At 41.1% G+C, this 10482-nt stretch overlaps 1 protein-coding gene across 2 annotated transcripts; it reads left to right on the top strand.

The window, feature by feature from the left end:
* faap24 (FA core complex associated protein 24) lies at positions 1 to 3370 on the top strand. Of its 2 annotated transcripts, XM_084397507.1 has the most exons (5): positions 1 to 132; positions 220 to 395; positions 1422 to 1561; positions 2622 to 2777; positions 3070 to 3370. In XM_084397507.1, the coding sequence occupies exons 2-5, from the start codon at positions 287 to 289 to the stop codon at positions 3310 to 3312; spliced, it is 648 nt and encodes a 215-aa protein (XP_084253633.1). In that variant the 5' UTR covers positions 1 to 132; positions 220 to 286; the 3' UTR covers positions 3313 to 3370. The 2 variants fall into 2 exon arrangements, with proteins under 2 accessions (XP_084253633.1, XP_084253632.1); XM_084397506.1 differs by having other exon boundaries at positions 9 to 395.
* Positions 3371 to 10482: the final 7112 nt, after the last annotated feature.

Raw genomic sequence — 10482 nt, 5'->3', positions numbered from 1 at the left:
TAAGCGACAGCGTGATGCAAAAGAAGCATCGCGATATTTGCTGGTAAAACGGGCGCGAGATTTGACGAGATTCTAGTGACATGGTTTTGACTCGGAAATGGGAGATTGTTTAAGATAAAACAACAACAAAAAGTTAGTTATGCTGTCGTATTTATACGCGTCCATTATGTAAGAATAACTCGCAAGCTAATTGTAAGGAGAATATGTGTTTGTTTGTAGCGTGTGGTCGCAGTGTAGCATTGGACTGAGCGCATTAACTGTTACTGGTGTCTCCTCTACATCTGCTATGGACTGGAAACCAGTTCCCGCGAGGCTCCTGAACGCCTCTCCTCCATACGGACACATAATCACCCATGAGAAGTGGAGAGCATCGGCTCTGCTGCAGAGCTTTAAAGGTTGGGGCTTCACACTGTCTGGGACTTAAATAGCAAATAGAGAAAATAAACGCTCTTAAAATATTTTTGTTTTGCTAAAGCTTTATTTTGTTTATTTGTTTATAGCAATTATGTTTCCTAGATGCACATGATTAACTATTTTATTCATACCAATTACGTAGTCTTGACAAAATTTATTGGAAATGGCACATGCAAGTGTCATTCCACGAAATGTTGTGTCCCTTTATGTGAACTATATCTGACTTAGGCCTACTCTCTATTACTGTCGGGACTGTGTTTTTGCTTTATTTCAGATTTCTATTCCACATTATATTTGTTAACACTGTCTTAAAATGTAATTCATATTTGTGTTTGATTTTTATATTTAAAAGTCTGGTTCTGGTTAAAACAATATAATACAAATTTACCATGGTAAATAACCGTACTCTTTACAGCATTGCACACACACACACACACACACACACACACACACACACACACACACACACACACGGTGCATTAAACTACAGCTACTCCAGTAACAGTCTGGCTTGATCAATCAATATGGCATGTCCATTCTTATTATTCTTATAAAATGTTGTAATTTAGTAAAATTAGTATAATCACAGCTCTGGTTTAATTTTGTGTGTGTGTGATTGAGTGAGTGTTTATGTGTAGTGACTGTGATTGTGAGTGAGTGAGTGTTTATGTAGTGAGTGTGATTTTGTGTGTGTGTGTGTGTGTCTTGCAATGTCTTGCAGGCAGTGTGTTTATGTATGTGTAATGAGTGTGATTGTGTGTATGTGTAGCGAGTGTGATTGTGTGTGTGAGTGAGTGTGATTGTGTGTGTGTGTGTGAGTGAGTGTGTATGTATGTGTTTGTGAGTGAGTGAGAGAGAGAGAGAGTAAGAGAGTGTGTGTGTGTGTTTCTGTTTCTGTTGGTGTAGTGTGTGTGTGTGTGTGTGTGTGTGTGTGTGTGTGTGTGTGTGTGTTTCTGTTGGTGTAGTGTGTGTGTGCTGGTGTTCCAGTAACCGGCTCTGTCTCGCAGGCAGTGTGAAGATGATCTTTGAGGAGGAGCTGGGTGTTGTGGACTTCTGTCTCGGTGATAAGACCTGTGTCCTCTATGTATCAGAGAGTGATCTGGTGGCAGGAAACAACTACAGGAGGAAGATCGTCCGGTTCAGAAACGTAAATAACCGATTCAGTCTGGTATTCTGAAATTGTACCTTTTTTCATATTATGATAATTTACATTTTAGAATATTGGCGGTCAAACATTTGGAATAATTTTTTTATGCTTTTTAAAGAAGTATCTTCTGCTCACCAAGGCTGCATTTATTTGATAAAAATACAGTAAAAACTGTAAAATTGTGAAATATTATTGCAATTTTCTATGCGAATATATTTTAAACTGTAATTTATTCCTGTGATCAAAGCTGAATTTTCAGCATCATTACTCCAGTCTTCAGTGTCACATGATCCTTCAGAAATCATTCTAATATGAAGATTTGATGCTCAATAAACATTTCTTAATATTATCAATCTTGAAAACAGTTGTGCTGCTGCATATTTTTGTGAAAACCGTGATTCACTACAATTCAAAAGTTTGGGCTAAGTAAGAAATTAATATTTTTATTCAACTTGGATTCATTAAACTGATCAGTAAAGACATGAATAATGTTACAGAAGATTCTATTTCAAATAAATGCTGTTCTTACTAACTTTATATTCATCAAAGAATCCTGAAAAGAAAAATGTAAAAAAGCAAAAAAACTGTACATTTATAAGAACCATTTTTAATGATTGAGCACCAATAATAATTGATCATCATATTAGAATGATTTCTGAAGGATCATGTGACACTGAAGAGTAATGATGCTGAACATTCAGCTTTGATCACAGCAATAAATTACATTTTAAAATATATTCACATTGTGATATTTCACAACATTTCTGTTTTACTGTATTTTAGATCAAATAAATGCAGCCTTGGTGAGCAGAAGATACGTCTTTCCAAAGCATAAAAAATCTTAATTATTCCAAACTTTTGACTGGTAGTGTCAATAAAATAGTATTTAAAAAAAATAAAATAATAATAATCTTTTGTTTCTCATTTAGTGCTGCCCTCTAGAAGCTACATATGATATTTACACGTTTCTCAGAAGACAGCATGATCATTTGCAAGGCTCTGCTCTTACAGTGTTGTTAGTTAAACCCGCCTGACTCTCAGAACGCGGTTATTCCCGCAGGCGAACAGTGGTCTCCAGGGTGTGGTGATAGTGGAAAAGACCCGTCTGAGTGAGCAGTACTTCAGCGAGCTGCAGAAGTTTGTGGTGTTGGAGCTGGGTCTGACTCTGCTGCCCGTGTCCACTGTTGCTGAAGCTGCTCAGCTCATCGCACAGCTGGTCAGTCAACAGCACTTCATCACCACGTCATCACTTTATTTCTCTATAGCTTACTTTAACATGCATATTTGACTCTTTTTCAGGTAAGTAGCTGTGAGATAAACAGGATAGTGTACAATCAGCTGTTTTTTTGCTCTATAAACTCTGATACCCCTGTTGAGTTTATTTTGAATAACATGCAAAACATGGTTGCAAAGCCGTAACTTAACACATCATACTTCATACATAGGAAGGAATGCCATGCAACATGATGTAGTTTCAGTGCTGTTCAGAAGGCATTTGTCCTCCGCAGGTTCTCGGGGAGAACAAGGAGAACCCGTTCCGTAGGAAAAGTGTGTCCAGGCTGCTGGAGCCGGTGGTGTTGAGTCTGGTTCAGCAGATTCCCGGGGTTGGAAAGGTGAAGGCCATGCTGCTCCTCCAGAAGTTTCCCAGCATCCATCAGCTCAGCGGGGCTTCAGTCCATGAACTAGAGCCCATAGTGGGACAGGCCACAGCCCAGCAGATCACAGCCTTCTTCCACAACCAGTTCACATAGAAATGCAGGCTGTCACAAGCTGATGTTCGGAAGTAAGCAAATAAACACCATTTAAGCAGATTTTAAACTGTGCCTTGGATTTAATTGCACTAACATTGCCAATTAATTTCTATGAAACTGTCATTGTTCATGAAATAGTAAAATGCACAATAATATTGGCTAGTTTGAGTTTTGCCACACATTATATCAATTTCTGCATTTGACAAAAGGTGGCGCTGAAGACTCAGTTGCATCTACTTTGTTCTTCACCCCATTTCAGTGTGAGCTGTTGTTGTGGTCTAATTTTTTCTCTTATTCATTTATTTTACCTGTATGAGTTACACAAAAACATCACACATTTTGTTCATTGTACAGTAGGGCCTGAAACCACATTAGGTATGTTTTTTGCACTCATTTTTGTCAGTCCGAAAGAATTCCTTCTGATGTCAGATTCTGAAATTCTGTTTATGTGAACCCTAAAATTTGAAATCAGATTCACATTACATTTACATAAGCATTTATGTATCAGGAATAAATCTTCAGCGCATGCGCGGCGCCCTAGAACTGGAGAAAGCCACTGATATAGAGCTCTGCAGGGATGACGGGTCGAGCCGGAAGTTCACATTACACTGATTCCTTCGACAAAAACCCAGTAGTATTTTTCCATTGGCTTTTTAATTATTGCAGAAAATAAGGTCTGTGACCAACAAAAGCTTGTGATTCTTACACGTTCTGTTCATCTTGATAATCTTTTCAATCGAACACTAGAAACTAAAAACAAACACGGTCACATGACTTCAACGTCACCATCACTAAGCTTCTGACAACTCTTTCAGTCTTTGTTTAAAACATTTTCCCTGAAAGTCTGAGGTAAAATAGTTTGATTATAAACACAATGAGGCTGTGAAAGCATCTAGTGAGTTGATGAGTTTAAGTTTAATCTCCCCGACAACCTTTATTGTCCCATTTAGACACTTGTTAGTAAATCTTTAAAATCACAAGAGTGTTTTACTGATGTATTTTATGTTGTAGAATAAAAGGTGAAAATGTATGGAGCTTGTGTTCACAACAGACCATTTAACCAAAAACCCATTGACTTAAAGGGTCAGTTCACCCAAAAATGAAAATTCTGTCAGTAATTACTCACCCTCATGTTGTTCCAACCCCGTAAGACCTTCGTTCATCTTCAGAACACAAATTAAGATATTTTTGATTAAATCTGAGAGCTGGATCACTCCTCCATAGACTTCTAGGTGACCGAAACTTGCTGGCCCAGAAAAGTTATTAAAGAGATCGTTAATATAGTCCAAGTGACTCCAGTGGCTCAATCTTAAGTATATCAAGCGACGAGAATACTTTTTGTGCGCAAAAACAAACAAAAATAACGACTTTATTTCACTATTAATTTCCTTCTCTCTGGGCCTCGAGTTAGTTCACGTAGTGTTTAAGCGTAGCGCGTCTGTGTTACACGTCACCACGTAGGCTCACTATTGGCCGACGCTGGTCATGTGTATGATGCGTGTGACGTATAACACAGACGCGCTGCGCAAAAACACTACGTGAACTAACTCGAGAAAGCAGGAGATGGCTGATGAGGGTGAAGAGGATTTACAACCCAAACCCTCACAGCCACCCTGCCCCGCGTATGATGAGTTGCGAGTGTAGTGGAACTCAGCGAGGCTTTGCTGCCGTAGGAGCGCGTGAGGGAAGAGACCGCTCATGGCAAAGAACGGTTTCTTTCCAGTCATAACGCTCCAGCTCCCGTGAGCCTTCCATTCCTGCCCGATCTATACAATAGATCAAAAAGGCATGGAAGAACTCGTGTTCAGAGCACATCCATCACCATCAGTGAGGAAACTACGTTGATGTTGAGGGGATACGCGAACACGGGTATGTGTCGATGCCTCAATTGATGAGAGGTTCACAAACTATCTCGCGGTTTGGAGAGGCATCGACACTAAGTGCTCTGGCCCTGCCTTTTAAACAAACATCGCGCTTAAAAGGCAGGGCATACGTGATGGCGGGTCTGGCTGGTGATGCCTTGCACATTGTGTTGCAAGCATACCACGCTGATCTGCTGAGAGATTTGGACCCAGGTCGGGGTCTTTCCCCTGACACAGTAAAAACAAGCTGCGTCGCACTACAGATTAGCTCTCCGGGCCACCATGGTGGCAGCAGTGGTGGCCAGGGAAAGGCATCTGTGGTTGAACATGGATGACATTGGGGAGAAAGAAAGCTTTTCTTCTCGATGCACCAGTGTCGCCTTCTGAACATTTCGGCACCTCCGTCGAGACGGTGAGGGGAAAGTTCAGAGAGCCGAAGGCACGCTCGACTGCATTAAATCTTGCATAACACTGCGGTCCGAATCTGCACACTTCCTCACCCCAGGCGTTTCTTGCATCAGTCCTGAGGCTGGACCTGTGATGAGTGATTCCTTCAATTTGGAACCCTTCTGTAGGTCTGCTGTCGGGTTTGGTAGTAAGTGCGCTCTTTCAAGCTTTTTATGGTGATAGGCCTCCATTTTATGAATGTCGTTTAGGCCATTCCTCTATGGGCAGCAGGTTGAGCTTTGCAGGTCTCGTCCCTTTACGAGAGTTTTTTAGTAAGGTTGTACTGTAGACTTTGGTTCCCTGTTAGAATGTATTAAGGGGTGTGTTAGGTAGGGTTTTTATAGGAGTAGAAATAGGGCCCTGAAGTTCCCATATATAGGTAGGCTGTGCATACCCTTCCCATAGGCCTCCTCTGATTAGAGTCGTCAGGCTTATATAGTGGGTAGGGCCAACCTGTGGTAGTGAACAGGTTGGCCGTATTATACAAAAGATTTCTAGTCAGGCCACCGTTCATCCGAGCATCAAACAGACAGTTCTGTGTGAGATGGCTTCTTCCCTATCGGGGGTTTTTCTACTGAGGCCACCGCTCTGTCAAGCTCCAGATAAAACTACAGAATCAAGCGTTGGCCCTCGTCAGACCACCTTGATAGCCACCTTATACTAGAGCAGTAGTTATCCTCTCACTTCAGAGAGTTGTTTTGAGATTATAGCTCTAAACTTCAGACATATAATATTCGTGTGTCGGCCCTCATTGGGCCGCCTCGATATCTGGCTTAGGCTTAGTATCTAGGATTTTTGGTGCCGGTCTGCTAAGCATTCTCGCCTCGAGGCTCTCAGTATCTGAGTGTAGGTTTCTTAGACCATCAGGAGATTTTATTCCTGTATATGTCGTTTTTCCTAGTACTAGCCTCCTCTTACTCATAAGTCGTCTGCCAAGGCCCGCCTTTTTCATTAGGAGTAAATGTTAGTGTTGTTACAGGGTCGAAAGTATCATAGGTAGCAGGCTACCTTCAAAAAGCCTCCCATGCAGATATCTATGGGCGTTGTCAGGTCTTTCTCTCTAGAGAGTAAGAAGAAGTGTGCTCAGGCCTCCGCCCTTTACAGCATTGAGTGTAGTAGCTGGCAGTAAGGCCTTAAGTAAAAAAAAAGAAAAGCCCCCTGAATTTAAGAATTCAAGTCATTAGGTCAAATGTCATTGGCCACTTACTGAGGCCTCCATTCCATTGGGTTTAGTAGAGAAATATAATTATAATAATAGGCCTCGACCATGATACATCCTTCAGGGTCATGCTGATATTGCTCCCCTTGTTAGGTCATTATTTAGAGTACTTTGCTACCCATAGCTCATATGTTGTCACCTTTCATCACCCAAGCTCAGGTAGAGACAGATTAGTGACTTCCTCCCACTTGGGATGGTTGAGTATGCTCCCTTAGAGCCAAAGAACTGCCCAGGCGAAGCTGTAGGCCTTACAGTAGGCCTCCTCGATACTCCAGTAGCGTAAGATTGTACTCTCCTTGCTTTAAAGGATTGATAGCACTTCTGCTGAGTACACTGCCTATTGGCAATGTTAAATAAGTATAACCAGGCCCACAGAAATATCTGTGAGAGCACCTAAGCTTCTGACGGCTTTGCATACATCCTCGCTATCAAGTAGTTAGACCTTAACAGGCCTCCTTGAAGGCGGCTCCCCATACAAGTTAGATGCTTATTGCAAAGGCATTAAATATCATGTTACAGGCCCCATGGAGCCTCCCTGATTTTAGCTAGAGCCTGGTCAGTACTTATCAGGTTGAGCATAGTGTTCCAGAATCTATCTGAGGATCGCTCTGTTTGAATACTAAACTCCATAAGTCTGGTCGGATGGTCGAAGGACTCTCACAAGGCCTCACTGTTAGATCAGCCCTAGAGCTGTAGGCGCTCCCCTTATTCGGGTCCCTTTGGAGTGCCCAGTCTCCACAGAGCTTTGAAGCACTGTGTTGCTCCAGGATCGAGTAGAGTTACTCCCCTCGTTTGCAAGGGTTAACAAGCGCTATGCTGAGTTCTACTCTCCAGGATGCCCGTCTCTATGATCCGGTTTGTGAGTGAACTACTGCCATTAATTGCAGTTTTTCCCTATTGGATTTTGTGAGAGAGGTTGTTGGCAAGACTAGGTCAGTAAATTTGACCAGGTTTGCCTCCCTGGTGGCATGTGGGGTTACCACCTTATGTTCCCCTCAGAAAATGACTGGACGGGACTCCTTTCGGACCCCCTGGTCATATTCCCTTAAATGAACCCTTCCATGTAAGCTGTTGGTTCCAAGCCTTTGAGCGGCCTTGGTAGGCCTTCCGTTGTTCGGAGGCCAATTTGAGGCTTATAGCTTGAGCAGTGACCGTAGGGAATAATGTCACTGACAGCCTGTATGTGACCCGAAGGGGGTGTGTTTTTGGCATTTCAGGTTGAAACTGCCAGTTCTGACGTTTTTGTCACGAGCCATAATTGGCATGCACTCCCCTCAGCATGGTGGGATTGTACATTGTTCCGCAATAGCGCCATCGACGCAGTGGGAGTTCCCTTTCGAAAGGTAGTACGACTACGACTGTAACCTCTGTTCCCTGAGAGCGTCGTTATCCATGCCTCGGGGATGGCTGCTGAACAGTCCCTTCAGACGAAAGTGGATGACATGTTCTCTAGGCGCCCCTTTTATACTTCCGGGTCGCACTAGTAGTGACGCCATAGGCTGTCACCGCCGGTCAATATCGATTGCCGTGATTGGATAGTTTTTCAGACACCGGTTCACGTGGAGGGCGTTCCCCAATTGCGCCATCGACGCAGTGCGAGTTCCCTGTTCTCTGAACAGAGGTTACAGTTGTAGCGTTTTCCTACGTCTTGAAACTTTTAGTTTTACAAATGGGAACAAACTTTGATAGATGAACAAATAATGTTTTTGGTCATCACATTAAAAATAACATTTGAACTGGATAATATTTAGAGTTTTTAAGTGCTGAGAAAAAGTGTTAAGCACTTGAAAGCCCTTGAAAAGTGCTTTGAACCCTGAAGGGAATATTGTAAAAAAAAATTTTTGCCACAATACCATGGTAATAGTTAGCTTTACTACATTAAATCCATGGTGAATGTTGGCGATTTGTGGACTGAACATAACTTCTATAACTTGTAAATTAATGGCACAATGTTTCTCCTGGTTTCCACATCAGCGCTGTTTGATCTGATATCTATGGTTTTATAACAGAGAACTGAATTAGAATATTTCCCACTAGATCTCGCAGCGATGTTATTAAATCTGCGGCAAATTCAAACACTTTTTCACTGGATCTCCCAGCACTGTGTACAGTATCGCGTGATTGAGATCGGCCCACGAGTAAACCTGTTCTGAGCTCGCGCTGTCTAATATTGGTCCGAGCTGATAAACAAATGAGTAGTTCTGTTTCATTCCGTGTTCATTTTGTTTGCCGTTTGATGTTTCTCGTATTCTACAGAAATGGCAGCTCTTATCAGTTCGGCAACCTGGTGATGGCACCAGTTACATCTCTAACAAAATGTAGTAGCACCGACAGGTAAAAAGGTTGCAAAATGTGACTATTTGGTCGCAGTCTGGACCCCTGCATTATTCCAAATAAATAGATTAGGGCTATAGTGCTGTTTGTGCGATTAAAACACAGACAGATCCACAGATGTGTTGTGTTTGTGACATAAAACACATTTGTAATATTTCCATTCTTTTTTTGCTGCAAATCTAATTTTATTTATTTATTTATTTATTTATTTATTTATTATCTTTGTGAAACCCTACATTTATTAGTGGATCTTAACATTTATTTGTCAATCTCAATCTTATTTATTTGGAATAATGCAACAATTCTAACCCCATACTGAAGGTACCCTGAGTAGAATTGATGTTTTTGCCTTAATGCCATGCCTGAAAGGAAAGCTGACAAATGTCAGAAGAACTTTTTTTTTCCTCGTACTCTACTGACCAGTTCACAGGATGTGAATAAACATATGCAAGTTCGTAAAAGGTATACGAGATCTTATGAAAGGGCTCTGGCAAAAAAAAAAAAAAAAAAATTTGCTCTTTGGCTGACACAGTGGTTCCACGTGATTGAAACAAGTAAAACCAAATTGAATCGACCATGTACAACTAACTAGAATCAATTATGTTAATTTAACTTGAATGAACTGCTTTAATTGAATTATTCAAATAATGCTTATTGTTTAGTCCTGTGACTTACATAACAACAACTAAATATAACTTTTCTTTACACATGTGATGTTAGGTGTTGGCAGTCTCGAAGTGATACTGGTTTCATCCAGAGCGATATAGTTATTGCTTTATTATTAAAGCCATTTGAATTCTTGTGAGCAGGTCCTTAAACCAAGCTCAAGATCAACACTTCACCCCTAAAAACACTTGACATAACAGAAACTTTTAAATAACAAAAGTCTCTCCAAGTCTCATCTTGCTAAAACAAATCAAATAATAATAATGCAGATAATTTGGATATATGTAAACGTAGCTATTACTGATTTGAGAAATTAAAGTTTGTGCAAAAAAATAAACCGACAAAATGAAAAATATATACAATTAAGATTCTAGGTCACTAATTGGCACTGACAAAATGGTGTCGTTGACCATTTGAACTCAGAAACGTCAGATTTCCTTGCTTCAGTATGAAATTGCAACAACAACAACAAAAATCATTGGCACATGTAAGAGTTAAAGACTTGGCCAATTTGAATTGAATTGAGAGATGAGTTTCCTCCTGGTTTGAGTGCAGGCCTATAGTCTGCTGTACATCTTCTCCCTGTGTCCACCTCTCCTCTCTGTTGCTCCTGTGATATATTGGTTTTCTGCTCGACTTCCT

This window comes from Rutilus rutilus (genome assembly GCF_951802725.1).
Source record: "Rutilus rutilus genome assembly, chromosome: 23".
Taxonomy (NCBI): domain Eukaryota; kingdom Metazoa; phylum Chordata; class Actinopteri; order Cypriniformes; family Leuciscidae; genus Rutilus; species Rutilus rutilus.
This window is presented reverse-complemented; position numbering and strand designations above follow the sequence as displayed.

Excerpts from the sequence above, each read along its gene's own strand:
- faap24 (XM_084397507.1), top strand. The coding sequence starts at position 287 with ATGGACTGGAAACCAGTTCCCGCGAGGCTCCTGAACGCCTCTCCTCCA. Across the intron at positions 1,562-2,621 it reads AGATCGTCCGGTTCAGAAAC|GCGAACAGTGGTCTCCAGGG; the intron begins GTAAATAACCGA and ends TTATTCCCGCAG. Across the intron at positions 2,778-3,069 it reads CTCAGCTCATCGCACAGCTG|GTTCTCGGGGAGAACAAGGA; the intron begins GTCAGTCAACAG and ends TGTCCTCCGCAG.